Source organism: Agelaius tricolor, unplaced genomic scaffold (genome assembly GCF_023055355.1).
Source record: "Agelaius tricolor isolate 1412-34295 unplaced genomic scaffold, bAgeTri1.0.p SCAF_8, whole genome shotgun sequence".
Lineage (NCBI taxonomy): Eukaryota > Metazoa > Chordata > Aves > Passeriformes > Icteridae > Agelaius > Agelaius tricolor.
The window spans coordinates 15,723,195-15,744,434 of record NW_027269268.1 but is presented as its reverse complement, the minus strand read 5'-3'; the positions used below and the strand labels follow the sequence as shown (position 1 = coordinate 15,744,434).

The 21,240-nt window shown below is 38.9% G+C and overlaps 1 protein-coding gene across 4 annotated transcripts; it reads right to left on the bottom strand.

The window, feature by feature from the left end:
• Positions 1-71: 71 nt before the first annotated feature.
• INTS10 (integrator complex subunit 10) lies at positions 72-21,225 on the bottom strand. Of its 4 annotated transcripts, none has more exons than XM_071431740.1 (18): positions 21,045-21,225; positions 20,100-20,167; positions 19,309-19,412; positions 18,151-18,290; positions 17,508-17,589; positions 17,075-17,215; positions 16,471-16,642; positions 15,852-16,021; positions 12,124-12,257; positions 11,243-11,399; positions 10,525-10,607; positions 9,655-9,807; positions 8,425-8,533; positions 8,018-8,097; positions 7,402-7,564; positions 6,264-6,357; positions 2,309-2,386; positions 72-415 (listed from the first exon to the last, which is right to left on the bottom strand). In XM_071431740.1, the coding sequence occupies exons 1-18, from the start codon at positions 21,171-21,173 to the stop codon at positions 259-261; spliced, it is 2,214 nt and encodes a 737-aa protein (XP_071287841.1). In that variant the 5' UTR covers positions 21,174-21,225; the 3' UTR covers positions 72-258. The 4 variants fall into 4 exon arrangements, with proteins under 4 accessions (XP_071287841.1, XP_071287842.1, XP_071287843.1 ...); XM_071431741.1 differs by having other exon boundaries at positions 11,243-11,396; positions 21,045-21,224; XM_071431742.1 differs by lacking the exon at positions 2,309-2,386.
• Positions 21,226-21,240: the final 15 nt, after the last annotated feature.

Genomic DNA, 21,240 nt, shown 5'->3' with positions numbered 1-21,240 from the left:
AGAACTATGACACACACCTTAGTATAATGCTATGGAAAAAAAACCCAAAACAAATAGGATATTACAAAGACTTCTTAAACAATGTTTTATTTATAAAGTTTGATCTACTCACGTAAGAAATCAAGCAGTGCAGAACCTGTAACTTACAGGGAACTTCTTGACCCTCTGAACAAGAGATTTTCCACTGCTATGCTGCTTGTTCATACAAAGAGCCTTCCCCTCTCTCCATAAAAGACACTGCATCAGGATCCAGTCCGTTCAAGCAAGAGTCTGCAGCAGCAGTATTTTCTCATTAATGCAGAACCTGTGCAAGACCACCATGAGATTTTCCCCACAGCGCGAGACCTGGCGCTCCATGGCCAGGCGGAAATCCTCCTTCACTCCTTTCGTTATACCCCGGGTAACTGTGTGGTGCCTTAAGCCGTGGAGGAAAGAGAAACAGACAACATCAAATCATGGTTATCTAGTGAACTACAGGCTTTTAAAAGGTACTGTGTGTCACCTACTATATATTTATGGTCCATAGCTGAGTTTATTTAATGAGAGTCAAAGAGCCTGAGCTATGCTATTTTTTAAAAATCATGTTTAGTAGTTTACAAGTCTTTCAACAGTTAGAAGCTGCAAAAAAAATCTATGTTCTCACTGCTTTGACTATGACTGCTGAAGGGGGAAATAATGTCAATCTTCTGGATAACAGGAAAATCTATTCTCTTAACCCAGCAAGTACAGAGTTCTCCTTGCTTGGGGAAAGGAATTTTTTTCCCTCTCTACCTTTGCTGCCTAGGCCACTTCTTCCCTGCAATCACCTCTATAAATGGTTGGGGTTGAAAGAAGAGTGAAAAGATGAACTTTCTTTCTCTGGAGCACAGGTGCCACCATAAAGAGCAGAGGGCATCTTCTATCAATATCAAAGTGCAGGAAGGAGCTTTATAACCCTGTGGGCACTGATAATGCTGTGGCTAGTGAAGGGCACAGTGAGCACAAAACCCAAATCATGCCAGGCTGCATCAGTAGAAGCCAGCTCTTATGAAGATACTAGACACCAGGCAAGGGGTTACATTTATTCTGAACACAAGTTCAGGACTTACTTTCAAACAGAACAAAGGTTCAGCTACTGAGAAAGCTAAAGCAGTGCTGGCTGGGGAAACTTATGGGATATTGCTCTGTTAAAGGCCATTTTTATGAACAGTTCTTTGTCCTCATGCTGGCCTCAACACCTAAATCTTGTCCTTAAAACAATGTTCTGCAGCACCAAAGCACTTTACTTGCACAGGTCCAGAATTGGGTAAGTAAGATCAAGACTTTGTAACATCTACCTGCAAGCCCTACTTGGGAAGGGGAGAAAAAGACATGCCCTGAAATGAGAACCTTAACACTACTGAAGGAACCAACATAAATTAATTTAGAGAGAAAAGCATAATGCTAATGCTGAGATGAGTCCTGAGTCACGGGTAAGAAGGGAATAGCTGGTCCAAACCCAGCAAGCCCACTGAAAGACAGAAAGAAAATAAAAAATAAAGGGTGAGGGCATCTGTGCCCATCCAGAGATGCTGGGAACGAGGAAGGGAAACATCTCAGACTTACCAACAATACCACACAACTTTCAGGTAAGTCTGGCATTTGAGAAGAGACTTCTCTGCCAAAACAGTAGAGACCTTTGCAACACATGGAAAAGGCAAAGCCTACTGGGCAATTCCTTGGTGAGCTATGCTAAGCAAATCCTTGGTGAGCTATGCTAAGCAAACCTAAACTGAAGACACTACAGTATATTCAGAGGCTATGGGATAAGTCCTGTTTTCAGTCTTTACTGTCTTAAACATTGCTGGCAGCTGAGTGCTACAGTCAGTTACAGCCTAAAGGAGAATATGCAACCTACAGCTACTGAGCAAGCCAGCAGCACTTTAGAGGATGAGTTATATTACAGCTGGAAAACACAAAACAGAATTCAGAACAACCTAAATGAAGAAAAGTTGCTACAAATGGATCCAGGAACCAGTATCTTGAAAATAAAGGGTTATGCTCTTGCTAATATATGATGGAACATCAGTAAAACTTTTGAGGATTTCTACATTATTGTTTAAATTCAATAGCCATTACTAAACTGAAAGGACACAGATACTGGCAACTTATGGGAAAAAGAAAAATAAATGTTATTATAGAACAACATGGTTTGCCAGGCAATGTAGGCACAAATGAAGAAATAAAAAAAAAAAGATAAATATTGAGTAACAAATTGCTGAAAACCATGGGCAGTAAAACATGTTGACAAAACACAGCACACTATGAGCAGGGTTTTTCCACTTGGTACCTGTCAGCAGTCTGTATGCTGGGCTGTAGCACAGGTATGAATTCCTGCTGCAGTAACCCCATGGGAGGGCTAGAGGTCCTTTAAAAAACAGCAAATAGCAGCATTCAAACACCCACACACCAACTCCCCCTCTGGTGCAAAACAACTCTCCAAAAAAGGAGTAACAGAAAACTAGGGTGAGCTCACGCCGAGCAGCCAAAGGGGTGCAGGACTCTAACAGCATCAAACATGCAAATATCTCCAGATTTCATTGCAAGGCTGTTCTACAGCTGTGGTCTAAATATATACACGTATTTTTGGACAGTTACACCAGGAGAAAGGACAGCAGCAGGTGCAAAACCAATACACAGTTGTACTCCGATGAACTGTCACAGCTCTTCCAAGGAAGCATGTCAGTCAGAAAAGATTTAATCAGAGGAGCACTGCAGATACCACAGCTTCCCTTCAGTACTGGCAAGAGCATGTCAGCAAACTGGGAGAGCCCACAGCTTGGAGCCAAGGGATTGGCTGCTGAGCCCAAGCCGGGTGCATGCACAGCAGGTATCGGCCAGGTTGAGCACATGGCAGTATTTGTTAAAGGTTGCCCAAGTATCTTTTCATTAGCCCACAGATGGACTGTTCCACCTTTACAAATTCTAACTGCATATAAAAACAGCTCTTAGAGCATGGTACAATGCCCGAGCACAAATGCCTGCTCAAAGCAACCTCCTATTTATGACCAGGGCTACAGGAACTAACCACCAAAAGCTGTCTCAGCTGAAAGACTGTTTGTCTTCTCCAGGAAATTACATTTTTATCTCTGTGTGCTATCTAGAACAAGATAATAACCTAACAGGTTCAGTCTAGAGCAATACCCCGCTTCAGGAGAAGAGAAAGGAGAAATTTGGTATATAGGAGAGTGGTTTAGCTTCTTAATCTAAGTCTCTTATATCACCTAAATTTTAATAGGTACCTGAGAAGTGAGTGCACCATTCACCCCCAGAGATGCTATGAAGGGAGCAGAGAAGCAAAACTCATACTTAGATTCCTGTAATTCTGAGTTAAGTGCCTACCTTCAGATCTCACAGGTGGGCATTTGGGTTAGCATCTCTGGTTTATTGATAGATACAGAGCTTATAGAAGTCAAATAAAGATGAGACATTTAACACTCTAATACAGCTACAATGACCTGAAATAAAATAGCCACAAAAATTATTCCACCAAATGAGGTAATTTTTCAAGAGTTCTTGGCATGAGTAAGTTCAGTACTTGCAAAAACGGACATGGGAAATAGAAAATACAAAGGACCAGTAAGATGTTATTGGTCCCAGAGTGGCAGATGTTTGCAAAAGGAATTCTGTGCAATTGTGTCTTCACTACTGTTTGCAAGATCAGCAGTCAGAACTAAGCATACCCATGTGCACAGAGTAAAAATTACACTTTCAATATACTTTGTTTCACTTCAAAGCAACTTCCACAGTCCCCAAGGAGAGAGAGATGTGATGGGAATATGAGTAAAAGGAAGGACATAGCTTTCTGATGAAGTTTATGCCATTAGGTAGGCTATGATTAGATTAATTAGACAAAGATTTATCAAAAACAGGAGCAAGATATTAAGCAGCAATAAAGAGGAAAAGAGCAAATATTGCTCTTTTCCTCTTTAGCCTCACCAGCTAACACTGCCCCTACTGACATGAATATCAGATAAACTGTGAAACTTGGCTTTTCTAGAAGGGAGTTCAAAAGCACTTAATGGTGCTAGATTCAAAGCTCATAAAACAAATCTTGTTGACACCACAAATAGAATGAGCTGGCTGTATCACCAGTTAAAACCAAAACCATGGACCTTCTCATTCCCACAGTAGATGCAAGCAAAGGGAAATATTTTACAGAACCTAATTATAAGTCTGTAGACTACAAAGATCTTACTTCATCTTTTGTAAAAGTACACTGCAGTTTGCTCTACTGACTTCAGAAAAAAATATAATTTCCTATGAAGTATAAAGTACTTAGAAAAAAGTACTGGAAGAAGAATGAGGAATTCACCTGGGGAGAACATGCCCTGTCAGTCATCAAACAGCAGTCCTTATAAAAGACATATATTATCTGCAATACATTTCCCATCCATTAAGATGCAGGATTACTACATTTATGCTGAGAAAAGATCAGACAAAGGAACAACTGCTTTATCTTTGGCCTGTTGTGTTGAACTCAGAGTCTTTCTGAGCATGAATGAACAGCATCTGAGCTGCTGTTTTATGGGAGGATGGTGCAGCAGCTCATCATCAACCAGAACTGGTGATAAGTTTTGAAAGATGTAAGCAGTCTGCAGATACTGAGCCTACCACCCATTGTCCCAGGAAACAGGGCTACACTGGCACACTTTAGCAAAAACCCAGCTGGGGGAGGCTGTGAGCTAACCAGGTCAACACTGGTGAGGGACACCAGCCCTGGGCCTCACAGCCAGTCCAGCTAAAAAAACATCTGCAGTACCAGGGGAGTAGACATCATCTCTGATCAGTGGCTTATGGCCTCAGCTATCCCTTCCATGGGCTCTCTGGTGAAGTGCTTCCAGTCCTACACAGCCACATGAAACGTTGTACACAGCTTTTCCAGCTGGACAGGATATTTAACTGTTCTGGCTCAGTGAGCACAAAGAAATGGACTTCTCTTCTACAAGCCTTTTCGTCATTGAGAAAACATCACAGATCAAAAGGAGGTCAAAGAGAGATTCTATCCTGCTAGAAACACTTCTCCTACCTCCTTCCTGACCGAGGGGGTCAGAACAGAAAGTGACTGTGGCCACGCCAATCAAACAGAGCCAAGAGAAACAGCGCTGACCTACTGCAACGAAATGGAGACAGCAGGTAAAAGTTACCAGATGGAGTCTTCAGTGCTAAGCCCTCTTGCTGGCACAGCTTATTACTTAACAGCCTATGTGGTGCAGCATGCCCTGAAGCTTGTTTTCATACAGCTGGTTACAAGCAGTGAGATATGGCAAGGGGAAGAGTTTGAAAACCTAGAGCTTAAAAAAGAAAATTCTCCATCACATAATTAAGCATTTGAATTTCTACTTTTCCTTTAATTACACCTAGTATCTCATTTTTGTGTTGGTTACCTAGATCTCTGAAAAATCTATTTACTAGTTAAAATTTGGATCCCATTGTCTGATGTTAGGCTCTCATTTTGAAAACTTCAGCCTATTTCTGGTTAGTGAACAGACAGAATACACTGATCCTAAGTGGAATTTCAACAAACTTTAAGCAGTCCCCCTTTTAGGAAGCAAAATATTACAAGTTCTCATAAACAACCAGGATACTCCAAAACATTATGTCACTAAAACCCTGCAGCAGATAGTTTTGAGTCAAGACTGAACAAGTAAAAACACCTAGGAAGTTAATCCAAATTATTAATTTACTTCAGCATCTTGTAATAAGCTAAGCAGAATAAGGTGACCTGCTAATTCTAACAGACAGATTACTGGAGTGTAGCTGGAATGTAATTGAATTTGTATTTTTACTCAAAGTTTTCATCATTCAGTGGTCTTTCATAAATTTTGTTTACAAAAATAAGCAAAATAGTGCTTCTTGCTCAGCATTACTCTTCAGCAAAATTAGTAACAACACCTTGCACTCATGCCTAATTACTTGAAGAATTCCTGCAAAGTGCAAGTGTCTACTTGAAAGAGCACAACTGTAATCACTTGAATAGCAATCACTCTAAAGCAAATGCCACACTCAGAAATAAAGTCCTGTAAAAGGAGGAATTAAAGCTGAAGAACCCCCCCCCCACCACCAAAAGAATACATAGATCAGCAGGAGTCAGAAAAAGAAACTCACGGCCTTGTTTGAACTCATTAAATTTAAGCTCAAAGACATGACAAACTATCCAGAAGATAACATGAAAGCAAAGACAACCAGAACATACTCCCTTTTTTTTTTGCCAAAGAAAACAGTAAATGCTTTTTTATCCTTACTTGATCAACATTGCTTGATTTGGCAGGAGTTCCAGATGAATTTTCCCTCCTTCCTGTGTTCTTAAATAAGCAAATTCCTCCAACATATCAATATCTGAAGAAAACGTTAAAGATTTGAGTAGGGAAATGACGATTGAGAACATTCTTTCTTATGCCTCCCATCTGAAGCCACATTGCTGAAAGGAGAGTCAAACTAAAAAGCTATTGAAGTACCTCATTATTAAAAGTGATAGAGAAGATCACAGCATGTGTTCCTAATCCTCCACAAACTGATGAGAAATGGCTTTTCAAAGTGAAGATCACATCCGTTAGTTTCTTTTCTTTCTTTATTTCTTCTTATGTAGTCAGAGGTAAAGAAGGCTGATCTCAAAATTCCCTGGGTTTCACTTCCTTTTCCTGCACTCCAGGTTATGAAAGCAGTGCAAACTGAGGCAGCATCTGAAGCAAGTGCCACCACAGTGGCACATTATCACCCTTTTTAGTTTTCTACTTTGATCCCTTATTTAGCTGCTTGCTTTGTGTGGGTTTTTTTCCCTTTCCTTTGACACCACAGCTTATTTAGTTGTCACAGACAGGAGTTAGACCCCCCCTGCTTCCTGAGGCCCATGGCTGGATGTCTATTTAGGTTAAACATGAAACTGTCCATTTGTGTGTACGATGGTCAAAATTTATGTCAGATATCTGAATAGATAAATCAGACATGCTTTGCATGATCTTTGACATAGCTCATTATCTTACTCAACCCACACGTTACCCGCAGCAAGCACTTCACAAACAAGAGCCAAAATCATTCAGCTCTGCAGCACAGGTACCACTTTGTCTTTTTTGTTAACAGCCTTGTACATAATGCCCTGTATTTCTTAATGAAGAGATTGCTGTCACTTGCATGAGCAGCCTGAGCTCCTGCTGTTTTCCTGAGTGGAAATGCCATGGCAGTGTACTTAAGGGTACTCTCATGTGCCAGGGCACAGGAGGCATATTTACAGTCCATTGTGTACTGAGCCTACTACAAGAGGTTTTCTTGGAATGAAAATAAATACAGAATATGTTTCAGAGAAAGAGCTGCTGTGGAAACTAACAGCTTTTTCAACACTACAGCACAGGATGTGAAAGACATTCTTGGTTAGAGAAAGGATACTTGTGACATAGTTGAAAAAATTCTCATACTGGAAGTTTCCTTGCTGGCAGATTTTGTTGATGGCTTTCAGGAACAAGTTCTCACCCCTCGGCCACTCATGCTGGAGCAGAACAACTACATGGCCCAGGGCCATATCATCTCTGCTGTCTGTGAAAGCTCTGAGCTTCAGGGAAAAAAATTACATTCAGACAATCAGGAAATACATGTTGCTTTCAAAAACATATAGGATTTATCTCATCTAGATCTGTGCAAATAGAGAAGTTCTTTAAAAGTATGTATTAAGGCAGAATGAAATACACTTCTGAAGTAAGCTGGAAATTTCCAGCTAAAATACCAAATCCTCTCCCACTGACCTATAAGAGAAGTCTGAACAGTGACAAAAATTTTGAGATCTCGTCAATCTTCTCTGCTCAAAAATTAAACAAATAGAGAAAAAAAGAGAAAACAAACCCTCCTCCATCAAAACTCCACTCCCCTCTCCAAAAGAAGACACTCCCCATACCTACTTAGGTAAGAAGGATTGAGGCACAGCCCTGGGATATGGCCATGCAGTTTCAGGATATATAAACTAGGCCTTAAGGACAAGAAAGCTCCAATTACCTTGGAGCTATCTTACCTTGAAACAAGCTAACAACAGATGAAGGCAGTAAGGCATGATAGCTCTACTGGTACATGGCCAAAGTTTCAAATCAGACCCTGCAACAGAACAGTTCTTTAGGGGTCTCACAATAGGTAGGTTGAAAGAAATTTAAATGGAGCAAAACAAATCCAAAATTACCACATCTCAGGTAGGGAGGAAAGCTTTAAATGTAAATTATGACTGATTCAAAATGTGAAGTGAAACATTTAAATTTTTCTTCTTCACTTCTCTTTTCCTGAGGTAGGACTTTGCCACCGATATACTTTAAAAGGTACAAGCAAGAAAACCTCAATACAAAACCAAAAGAAAATAAAAAACTTCCTCCCTTTTCATAACACAAAAATTCAGCTGACATTGAGTTTAGGGTAATAGCAACTCCATACCTTTCCTGAATTTTGACTTGACTTTAGGTTGCTCCTCTTGTACTTTACCTCCTTCTTGTATTGGAAGTAAAATACAGCACATGAGGTCAAGCACTTTTTCGCACGTTTGCTGTAAAAGAAGGGACATGATAATGCTAAATTTAAATTCAAATTCTTAAATATTCAGATATGTTAATAACAATAAAAAATTTCAGACACCACAAAAGTACAAAACAATCCCAAAATTCTTTTCTAGAACTTCAGTTGACTTAATACACAGTACAGTCTGGCTAAGCAAAAAGATTCAGCTGTCACTAAACAACCTCTGAGAGCCTACATAACATCACTTTAATTGTGAAAAAATTGTATTGGCATTCTTCATTTCAGGAGGATAAGATCAATAAAACTGCAATCAAAAATTCTTTTGTTTTGAAGGATCAAGTTTTTAAATGAATTATTAAAATAGTTTTGTAAAATTTATTTTGTTCATGGTAAAAATAGAAAGGAAAATGGCAGTCTGACAGCATGATGGAAATTAAATGAATTTTTCATGCTATTTCCTAGCAAGGAGTCTGTGGGAATATATGATCACATTTCCAGTGAAAAAGTATTAAAGGGGAAGGGACAAAAGCACTTGTCCAGCAGTACCAGGATGAGGTAGATCCTTAGAGACAGAGCCTTTATTGTCAGTGCTGACTCTGACTGACCTCAGACCATCACACACTCCTGCAATATTAAAAATTGCAAACAAAACATCTATTGCAAAAGTAGAGCAAGTTCAGAGGTCAGGCCAGACAATATTGTTCTGGTGTCTCTCATATTGTCAGCTAATAACTAACTTTCTTTTAAGATGATCACAGAAGTTCCTTTACTTTTTCTTTCTCCTGTCCCATGAAGCCTGTACCTAAAAGAATACCCCCTCAGTTTAAGGAACTAATTCAGTAAAGTTAAGGAATTCAAATTAAGGATACATTTACAGACAACTCAAACACATGTGGCCACAAAAAATCATAACTAACCCTCCAAATCTTCTCTATCAAAAAGACTATACACATAAAGAGTGGCTAATGGACAGTCAGTTAATGTGGCACAAAGTATAATTCTCCCAGTACAGCATGGATTTTTCAGTAGACCCTGGCTTATGTTTGATATGCTGCTGAAAGCAGGCTCACAGGAAAATTCTAAGGGAAAAGAGAAATGGGAAGCACAGGGCCAGCTGCTGAAGGCCCAGGTGTGGAATGCTGTACGTACCCGATATTCTCCAAGGGCAAAGTGGCACGATGCTAACTGGATCAGTGCTCTCTGGTTTTCTAAAGATCCTTGTCCTGTAATTTGCTGGGGAGAATGAGAGCCCTGAAGAGCTGCCAAGTGATGTAGGCTGCTAATTGCTTTTTTGTACTGCCCCTTTGAAAAAGAATATTAAAAAAAAACCTGTTAGAGTCTTTTCTATACAATAAGTAGAAACACAGAGAAAAAAATATCTTACAGAAAGCTTTCAAAATGGTTTGTGTCCAAGCCTTCAAAATTTTAATCAAAACTAGTAATCTCCAGTGATGACTTGCATACAAGACTGTGTGGGGGGTCAGTCATTTACAAGGCAGTCAGAAGGCAAACAAAATTCTGCTTTAAAATGTCAGTTTACAAAGTCATATGTGTAACTGAATCAAATAATTATATTCTTGAACTAATCATTACTTTATTTAGACTAATAAAGTTTGAAATAGCTCTTGTTCAGGCACAAGTAGAGGCAAAAATAAAAGACTCACAAAGGAAAAATAAAGAACAAGCTTTCTTCTGTAGATGGTATTGGAATGAGCACAGTTATCCTAATTTTTGTGGAGAACATAGATGTTTTTCCACATACCAAAATTAGCTGGTATTAGCTGTCCCCCAGCTACTGGGAAAGGACCATCCAAAGTAGGGTACCAAGCTTGTGGTGCAAACAGTGTAGCTCTATCCCCAGAGGAGTCTTACTTTAAGGCATAAAATCAGTAGACACTATAAGCAGTCAAACTGGCTAATCAGAGTTACTATTTACAAGAAAGAAGTAAATTGCTTTTACTAGAAGGAAGAGCAACACAAGGATGGTGTTTTTCCTAGTTTATAGCATATTTTTTTTACCTGGTAGATGATCATGTCTGTAAGAAAGATTCTTAACCAAAGCCAGGTTTCTGTCTTCCATGACAAACAAATTCTGGTGAACTCTGTGTTACATGATTAGAGAAGAAAAAACCAAAGAGAATATGAAACGGTTCACAGCTTTAGGTTAAACATTAAAAAAAAAAAAAAATTATATATATATATAACTGAATTTAAGAATGGAAAAAATGGCACCAAAACAGTAAGAGGATGAAATCCTTCACATATAGGATATTCTCTTCCTATACACTCATTCTTTGATTATGCTTCTCTTTACCATGTGCAAGAAACCTAAAAGCAGCTAGGTGGTACTGTTTGCCTGCTTTTTAGGAGAGAAATTCTTTTCAAGTTTATCACACCAGTTATTATCAGAAAGGGAGACACAGTAAAAACACATGTTCTTAATCATGAACTAAAGCAGCACATCCTCACTGAGCATTATCAGCCCTACTACTGACCAACTGCTCCAAGAGAAGTAGGGGTGAATGAGCAAAGATGCATCAAGAATGAAATGCAATACAGCAACGAAATATTCAGAAATGCAACGACTGATAAAGCTTCTTACTGGAACTTCTATCAGAAGTACTCAGGACACAAAGCAATTTAGATTTTAAGGATTCATAATGGCAGGAATTCCATTTTAACAATAAAAAAAGTGATTTCTATGCCGAGCAATGAAGTCTAAATGCAGTTACTTTACCTTTGTCAAGTGATTCCAGAGAATAAAGCAGCTCCCAGCTCTCTCTTGCCAGTTTGAAACTCTCTAATACTTCAATGGAGTTTGCAAGATCAGCCTTATTTACTGTAATATGGCGACTTCTTGCCTTCCCAGAAGGATCCTCATCATCTGAGCTCTGCTTAGAAGTCAGTATAAAACACAAAGATGAACTTCTTAATTTATACTTTCTTCAGGAGTTCCACTGAACACAAGAAAACAATTATGTATAGAGGTGCCACAGTCCTAGTTTAAGTGGCTTTAAGTGATTTTTCACTTAGCTTGTTTTAAGGTTAGATCCATCTGCTTTGCTACCAAGAACTCAGTGGCACAGTATGATGAGCAGTATCCCAAACAAATTTATTCTGTTTACCACCACTGAGCTTCAGCCAGATTATCTGTTGAAGAACATACACACTTCACACTTTATGACTCAATTTAAACCTACAGTGGCATAATGCAAAGGAAATCCTTGTATTCTCTTTATAGCAGAGAAATTCTATAAAATAGTCATTTTCTACCATTAAAGCAATAGATATATTGACAATTTAAATCATGAAAAGTCAATTACTTTGGAAGTTTACCTGTAGAGTATCTCACTGCTATAGCTACTTTTTTAAGTGCCTCTGCTGAACTCCTTTAAAAGTTCAAGCACTTACAGCAGAACATGTGTCTACAGCAATTGCTGCAGAAATTGTTTCATTCTTGCTGGCTTTAGAAAAAAATGTTTGAAAATTGTGGTCATAAACAGCTAATTCAGGGTAGCTCTAAAAATATGTCTTTTACATCTATGTCAAAACCACTGTTGTTTAAATTCCAGTAGCAATGCCATTCTTGTTATGAATTAAAAAGTCTACAAAAGTTACCATTGTTTTTTCTCTTCCTTCAGCAAGTTTCCTTTTCTTGTGTATGTGTTTGTTACGATCAATATCTGTATCACCATAGATGTTGGGTACATCCTCAAGAAGCACCAGTGGAGTTTGGTTTGGAGCATTTGGACCTGGATTTAAAATAAATTAATTAAATTAATAAAAATAAATTAATAATAATAACAATAATAACAAATTAATTCACAATTGCCCTAAACTGATCTGAAAGGTCTTATGCCTACAGCAAGCTGGTTTATTTTTTTTTCCTTCACAAGTAATGACTATAATGCTACAGACAACAATCCTGAATTAAGTCACTTAAATTGCTTAAACTGTTCTGGTAAAGCTGTGGTTTCCTAAATGCAGCCATACAGTGAAGGTCAGAATGCATTTACCAGACATCACCAGAGTCTGATTGAGAGCTTCAGAGTATTTCTGAATCCCTTTCTTCTGGAGCAGGCACAAAATATACTCAGGCAGCAGGTGCCCTCTGATCAAGCATTATTTGCTTTAAATAAGTACAATTATTCAACAGATGAACTCTGAAGCACAAATGGCTCTGAAGTTAACAGCCACAAATATGGCAAAGCACAACAATATTCTCAAAATATTTCTCATGAGAAACCAAACCAGTATGCTGACAGACAACAACCCCACAAAGAAGTTTGTGTATTTTATGACAAGATTTCCCCAGCAGGATCACTCAGTGTCAGCTTTGTCCCCACCAATTTTAGTAAACAGAATTAAACCTTTAGTTGACTGCCAGAGCTCATCTTCACTCCCAAAAAATAGAAAAGCCTCATTTTGAAACACAGAAAACAATTTCTACTTTCACTGGTGTCACAAAACATCCAGCAGGATCTGGTACCTATTATTTCACACCCCAGTTTTTAAGTTTCACTAGACATAAAATAGGAACAACAGTACTTCTTAATCTCAATCAACATTGATATGTGATCACTAGTGAGACAGCTTTCCTTCCAAAACCATTTTCTCCTGCACAATCAAGCTGCATATAGATGTGCAAAGCTCAGTCAAAGAGAAATGTAAAGGGAAGAGGAATCCTTTAAGCTGTTTTCTCTTTCTGAAATCTCTGTAAGACAGTAGTGCAAACAAGTATTTTCAGTTTGTGTATTTCTTCTATTTGCAGAAAGATATGAGGCTAAGGTTTCATTTGTAACTGCAAAGAACTAATTTGAGAGTTTAGTAGACGATTCATTTTATCTCTTGACATAAAAAAACTTCTATTAAGCTTTTCCCATCTACTCAAAAGTGATGTGGAAGGAGTTCACTACAACAGAAGCTCCTCTTAGAAGAAACAACCAATTTGGTCTACCTAACAAATACAGGTCAATAAATACAGCCACAATAACCAGGTCAATCAATACCACCATTGAAATTGCACCTACAGCACACTGTGATCACCTCTCCTGTACCATCATGTATTCTACTATGTCAGAATCTCATGTGTGAAAACTGAAAATAGAGCCAAGACATAATGCAGAATATTCATATCTGTTTCTCATTATGAATCTGTTTCATTCATTATGAATGCAAAGTACCACAACTGGGATGCTGGAGGAGTTTCACCATTAGAACCTCAAGAGCTGCGTAGTTTTAACACCTGAGAAGAAAAATATTGGGTTTTTCTTATACTCATACTGACTTAAATTATTGCCAGCTAAGTGCTTTGCTTTCCAAACAAGTATACTCCTCCCAGTACTAGAAGTGCACTGCAGTGTTTATTCCAAAACCTCCAGTCCTAAAACAAAAGAAAATCCACTGTCACACTTGACTGGGGCTGCAGATCTTCTCTTACAGTACTGAAAGTCACACAGGCATACAAAGAGCAGCATTGTGTTTTTCTGTCTGAGCTCTAGAATCAAAGCTAACAGAGTTTTTAATTGTTTTCTAGCAGAGAGTGTTATAAACAAACCCCCAAAAGCATCAGCCCAAATATTAACTCCTGCCAAGACTGGAGGCAGCCTCAAATTATGAGAGGTGTGAATTGCCTCATTCATTTCTCAAGTCTTCAGCAAAGCAGATACAAATTATGTAAGAAAATTGCATTGAAAGTTTTCCCTCAGGAAGCCTCTTGCAAATCCACACACATGAGAAGAGAGTCACAGATCTAATCCTCACAGATGAGGAAACAGCATTTTTCTCAAAAACCATGCTTCCAAAATATGTAGGATTCTACATTTCTACAGTAAGCCCTCCAGAGAGAAGGAGAAAAAATTCTAATGATAGAAAAGATATGAAAGGCACTGAATACCACTGGACTTCCATGCTAAAGCAGAAATGAGTAAAAGATGTCTTGTTAATATGTTCCTGATATCAGAAAATGACAGAGGGTACCAGAAAAGTTGCACAATAGGAACTGCATTCTGTGACTTCAGTATGCATTCTTTTTCTGGTGGTTCAGTCAGAAGATGTGAGCTTTGAAATACTCAATTGTACAACTTAGAAATGAACATTTTCCCTAGCTCTTTACTTTCTTTCTTCTTTACCTTGGAATCAAGCAGCTAAAACTACATGCACACCTGAAGTATCTTCCTGCCCACCATAATCCTTCTTTCTTCTGGACAGAACAAAAACTCGATTCATTAGTTAATTAGCTTCTGTATTTGTTAAAATGACTGTGCTCTTTGCATAACAGTTGCCATGTCATTTGTCCTCTGAGCTTAGCTATCTACTGACATTGTTCAGCTGATCCCCCAACACACTGTACAGCTGTTTAAAACCCATCATTTGTATTGCCTACTTCCTTACTCAAATGATCATTTGCCCCATGCAGAAAAATGTGATGAAACTTATGATCACAACACACAGAATTAAAATTGTAATTTTAACATGAATCAATAATTGTAGTATTAATAAGTATGAATTACCTATAGTGACAATTGTTATTGTTGCAAGGAATTTCCTATCACATAATTAAGAGCTGAAATTTCCTCTTTGTGTTGCTGTCTATTTCAGTAAGTTCTAAAACAAAATGGAGCTTAGAAAAACTTTCCTCAGCTTCTGGGCCACCCCTGAAAAGTCCAATCAATCCCAAAAGATGCAATCCAAGCAATCTAGCATGTCTGAAATGCAGATGGAGTGGACAGGAAAATGCACAAGTAACACACATATATTAAACACTTAATTTACCAATAATTACTGATTAGGAGTAATGTACAGAACACACCTCAAAGATTATGCTTAAGCTATATAAAGAAAGACAAGTTGGAAGCTTGTGAATGTCAGGAAATCTTTTCCTATTCAGTTTTATTTACTTAATTACAAATTTGTGTGTTTCCAGTGCAAAAATATTTTCACTAATTTTGACTGAAGAAAAGCAGGAAAATGTCAGCTTCAATGAAACAAAATCAGAGGAGAAATGAAACAAACACAATGCTCATGGAAGAATAGGAATCAACCCTAGGGATGTTTCCCATAACATTTGGTCTGTCCTTTCTCCTTGCTAGACAATCAACTGCTACTGGCCAGGGCTGAAACCACAATGCTAAGCTAGACTGATCTTTGGTCCGATCCACGACACATTTGTTATGAACTGCTGTTGGCAAGCTTAATGACTTGGGAGAATTATGACAAGTCATAACAAATGTAAATGTTGTTTTGTGAGATGACAGTTTCAAAAGACTAATGAGAAAGTATCTTTAAGACATTAGCAATGAACCCACGAAGGGCTCATTACAAAAGTTGAAACATTAGAAACTAACCTTGAAAGAGTGACGGCTGGATGTTGCTGACATACTGAAAAGCATTTTTAAAGAAGACCAACATCGTGGAATACACTACTTGATTCTTGTATTTAATGTGGGCTTCACTATCAAAGTTACTGATGTATCTGCAGAGATCTTTCATTCGATGCAGAATGTCACCGTAACTCCTGAGGGGAAGAGAGAGAACAAGAATTCAGGATGTTACACAGACTCTGCAACTAAAGAAAATAATGCATACTGAATATGAAAATCTCAATGTTTCTGCTGAGGATATCCCCGAGCATCATGTCAGTGGAGGCTGGGAATACATGCTAGTGAAATTTCACAAAACATTTACCATGCTTCTCTTTACTGTGGCACATAGGGAAGGTTACCCCACAGCAATATAGTGCTTATGCTTGACTTTCATCATCAAAAGTTGATTTTAGAGACTAATTTGAACCTCTAGAACCCCATTTCTGCTTTACATTGTACAGTCTTGAAAGAAAAGCTGCTGTGAACTTACCAAAAATGTTTTTGTGTTAAAACTGTTTTTCAATGAGAATTGTTCTTATTAAGAATCAAAAAGCCAAATTCTCCATGAGGGGAAATACCCAGTAAAGCAGAGTTTTCTTACCTTCTTCCCTTATCCATTTGCCACTCACACCTCATTCCCACCACAGACAGTATTTTAAACAGCCTCTCCCAAGGATCTGTAATCTGGGATGATTTCTCTGTGAGACCATCTATTACATATTTCTGAGAGCTGCGCTTGCTTGGAGACATAATATCAGAGGAATCTTGTGAACCTAGGAAAACCAGCACATTTTTCTCTTCATAAAGAAATCAAACAAACTGATGCATTTTCAAGAAGAAGACATGTAAAAATTACATTGGAGCTTTCAGAGTAACCATTCTTTACACCGAAGTCTAAGAGGGAGCAGCAAGCATTTCTGCCTCTTTGTACAAGAGAGCTGACAGGCCAGATAAGGACATCTTGGACATTCTGTCCCACCTCTCATATGCTGAAGCATCATAAGCAGCATGACTAAGTAACTGAAGCACCATCTTAGTATTTTGGAATCAAAGAACTAAGAAACACTAAATACTACTATTAGTGGTATCCTTGTCTGTGGGATACATTAACATAAAAACAATGCATTTTTTATTTATAGATTTAGATATTTCAGTGATACTAAGACACATTCTAAGAAAGCTTGATTTTGTAAAAATATTCTTACCTTGATATTGACTTTCTGTCTGCGTAGATCTAGTTACGTAATTAATATAAAATTCTGCTGCTTTATTCAGGTATTTATATAACAAGCTGGCAGGAAGTCGTACATCAGGGTTGTTAATTATCAGAGGAAGAACATCACAAACTAAAATGGAAAACAAACAAAAAAATCCTTTAAGTTTGTGGAGTTTTTTGTTCTATTTCTCCTAGGTAAGGTTTCTCCATCAGCAATGGGATGACCATACACCAGAAAGAACCTCACATGAATGGCTCCAGGAGAATTTGTTCCATATGGCCAGCCTGGATTAACATGACCTGAGCCTCTTCTGACTAAAGCAGTTTTCTAATCATAGTATCATGAAAGAAGTTTACTGACCTCAGAACATTGCCATACTAAAAAGTTGTATTGTAAAACAAATACATTAGTATTTTCTTACCAAATAATTTTCTAAAGCAATTCACTGGAGATTCTTGGTCTTCAATACTTTCAGCATCTAATAATGTTTCTCCAAGGCCTACCTGTGTGAGCAGAGGTGACAATCAAACACTGGACCAGTGGTTTCAGAAACTTTTTAAACTGCAATTTAGTGGGGTTGAACAGTAATTCAGTAAAAATTCTATGGCAACAGCATGTGCAAGTCTCCAAATATACAGTTAACTATCCACACATAATAGCAGGTGAAAAGCAATGTCAGAAGATAGCAAAACCAGACCAAGAGAAAAACTGTGCATGAAACTGTTTCAATAGAAAGATACACAGACAGGTGAAAGCGATATCTGGCTGATATTCTTTCATTTACAAAAGAAACTATTGTTTTATTTGCTTCCATTTGTATCCTGCCCAACCCCTTCCTGGTGGTAAACTCAAGATATAGCAGTCTGAACTATATGTCACAATCAAACATAAATAAAAAGACCCACCCTCTCATTAAGGAAAACACATTCAGTCTGAACTATATGTCACAGTCAAACATAAATAAAAAGACCCACCCTCTCATTAAGGAAAACACATTTCAGCAGAACCTCAAAAAACTGAGTGCCAATATCCTTAATAATTACTGTGAGTTTCCCTTCTCTTACCCCATGTTGCACGACGGTCTCTGGGAAACGCCGCAGAAGGAGAAGGAGCATTTCTGCCCTTTCTAATGTGTTAAAGCACTGCTCTGTTGCCTTCAGGAGCATTTCACACTGCACCCGACCAGGAAGGGTCTCAAATAATCCTTAAAAAAAAAAAAGAAAACATTTAACTTGTTGTGTCTGAATTGTAAAGATGGCAATATGACAAATAATTGTAAATACGACAAAGCATAAAAGTCAATTGACATCATCCTGCTTTGCTGAACAAAAAGGGATTTCCTTATGCATTTTCTGCTTTTAACACACATACCTGAAAAAAAGTCTGTTTCTTTCAGAGAAGACGAAATAAATATTTATCTGTAATAGTGTTTATTTGGGTGCAAGGAACTTGAATTAACAAGTAAGACTACTAGTAAGTGGAATACTCTAAATCCCAATACTTCAGTATTTGACATTTCAAGATGCTTTCTCAAAACTGTTTATTTATTTTTTTACTTACATTCTACTTCTACAATTAATACTTTCATTACTAAAATGTAGGGTTTTTTCAATTTAAACATCCAGTGAGACACTAAAAAGAAATTCACATATTCTCCCATGTGTTTTATGTATTTGCTCTAAAAAATAAATACACTCCATGAAAAATCAAAAGTTTTCTTAACTGGAATATTCTTAGAGCTTCTGAAGCACGTATTCAAACAGCAGATTATAGTTTCTTAGGTGTGAATCCTGCTTTCAAAATTGCCTGTGGTTGCCAGCATGAATGCCAAGCCCTTCTGGACACCATTCATTTTTATAACCCTCCCTACATCAACAAGAATTCACTCCATTTTTACAACCATACACTGCTCTCTGCAATCTGTGGGACGGTGATTTTTAAGTCCCATTCCACTTATTTCTATTCAATTGCTCTTCTATGTGCTTCTTGTTCTGGCAGAGTAAGCCTACCTGTATCAGAGACAAAGCAATGGGAATCAGCTTGTCATGTCCATTTGTCTTCCTTAGCCTAACACACCAAATGAAGTCTGTATGAATGAACTGAGGGGAAAAGAACAAACCCTGCAGTCCACAGGCAAAGTTAGAAAAACTGACATTTACTTGTCAAACTAGATAAATAATCAGAGGGCTCATCTTTAGATTACCTCAGGATAGAATCCTTACCTCTTAAAAACTGTGTCTGCTTGTCCTGGGAGTCATTCCTTAATGCTGATGTAATAACACTGATCTCCCTCCACACAGCAGGTTGGTCTGGAAAATTCACAAACCTGTAACAAAGTTTAAGGAATGTACAGTGATCTCAAAATCTGTCTCAAAGACAAAGCTTTCCCATAAAAGTATGTGTTTGGGCAAAACAGAAAATAAAACATTCCTTTGTTTGTTTTTAATTAATTAGACTTTTTGTGCTTAATTTATCCACACAGATTTTCAAAAACTGTAAGTTTATATTTTTGGAAATCCTGACATTTGTCTGTCCACAGAAGGGCAGTGCAGCTGGTGAAGGGTCTGGAGCACAAGTTCTGTGAGGAGTGGCTGAGGGAGCTGGGGTTGTTTAGCCAGGAGAAAAGGAGTCTCAAGAGTGTCCTTATCACTCTCTGCAAGTCCCTGAAAGGAGGCTGTAGCCAGGTGGGGTCAGTCTCTTCTCCCAGGAAACCAGTGACAGGAAAAGGAGACATGGTCTTAAGATGCCAGGGAAGGTTTAGGTTGGATATTAGGAGGAATTTTTTCACAGAAAGGGTGATTAGAATTGGACTGGGCTGCCCAGGGAGGTGGTGGAGTCACCCTCCCCAAGGTGTTTAAGGAAAGACTGGATGTGGCACCTGGTGCCATAGTCTAGTTGACAAGGTGGTAGTTTAGTCATAGTCTGGACTCAATCATCTCGGAGGTCTTTCCCAAACTGATTCCATGAATGGAGCACCTGGGATGAAAGCAGAGTTCCAGCTCTGATTACTTACATGTCGTAGAGCAGCCTGCCTGCAGACGCTGTCCTCTCAGCATTCCTCTCAATAGTGTACATCTCATACTGCAGCACAAGAACACAACATCAGCTTTCCCAAATATATTTATCAATCACATCAGTCCCTCCACTCTAAAAAACTGCCCTCGATTTACCACAACAGTCTGCATAATAGAAAATAAAAGGACTGCAACATTTGCTGGAGAAATTAGAAGGTGCATTAGACTATTTAATCACATATTGATTTAGACATAAAAATCTTCTTGACAATATACTTAATATTATTAACACTTACAACCTTCTAGTATCTAAAGGAGGCCAACAGAGAAGTCAGAGAAGGACTCTTCATCAGGAAGTGCTAGGACAAGTAGTAATGGGTACAAACTGAAAGAAGGGAACTTTATATTATATATAATGACGAAATTCTCTAGTGTGAGAGTGGTGAGACACAGGAACAGGCTGCCCGGAAAAGCCGTGCGTGCCCCATCGCTGCAAGTGTTCAAGCCCAGGTTGGATGGAGCTTGGAGCAACCTAGTCTAGTGGGAGGTGGCGCTGCCCATGGAAGTGGGGTTGGACCAGACGATCTTTAAACCAACCCTTAACATTCCATGGCGAATACACCGGCTTAATTTTTACACAAACTGAAAACTTGGAATTCAGAGAGTCCTTTGACCAGGGTTTGAACCCAGTCGAATGCAATGCAAAGCCATTAATATTCCACAAAAGCTATAATGAGGAGAGATACTTTAACTAACAGTAGTAGCAGTAGTAGTAAAGGGTTTTCTTTGTTTTTTAACCGCGAAGGCACCACGACACCCAGCAGCCCCGCCCCTCCCGCTCCCATTGGCCGAGCTGCCTGTCAATCAAGCAGGGCCCCAGCACGGCCGCGCGGGGGAGGGCCGCGCGCCCCGATTCCGAGCGGTGCGACAGCGCTGGCGCTCACTTGGATGTTGAAGTCGGCGGGGTAGAGGCTCCGCGCCGTGATGAGCCAGGCCTTGGCCGCCCACAGGTCCCCCGGCACCAGCTCCCGGGCCCGCTTCACCAGGAACTCACAGTCCCCCTGCGCCGACATCTTGCACCCGGCGCGGCCCGGCTCCGCCCCGGCCGCCGGGCGGCGCGCATGCGCTGCGCCGCTCCCC

Bases quoted from the DNA above. Each gene is read 5' to 3' on its own strand.
- INTS10 (XM_071431740.1), bottom strand. From the start codon at position 21,173: ATGTCGGCGCAGGGGGACTGTGAGTTCCTGGTGAAGCGGGCCCGGGAG. The intron at 17,216-17,507 runs GTAAGAAAATAC...TTTCCATTTTAG, and splicing joins TTGCTTTAGAAAATTATTTG to TTTGTGATGTTCTTCCTCTG. The intron at 12,258-15,851 runs GTTAGTTTCTAA...TTTTAAATCCAG, and splicing joins CCAGCCGTCACTCTTTCAAG to GTCCAAATGCTCCAAACCAA.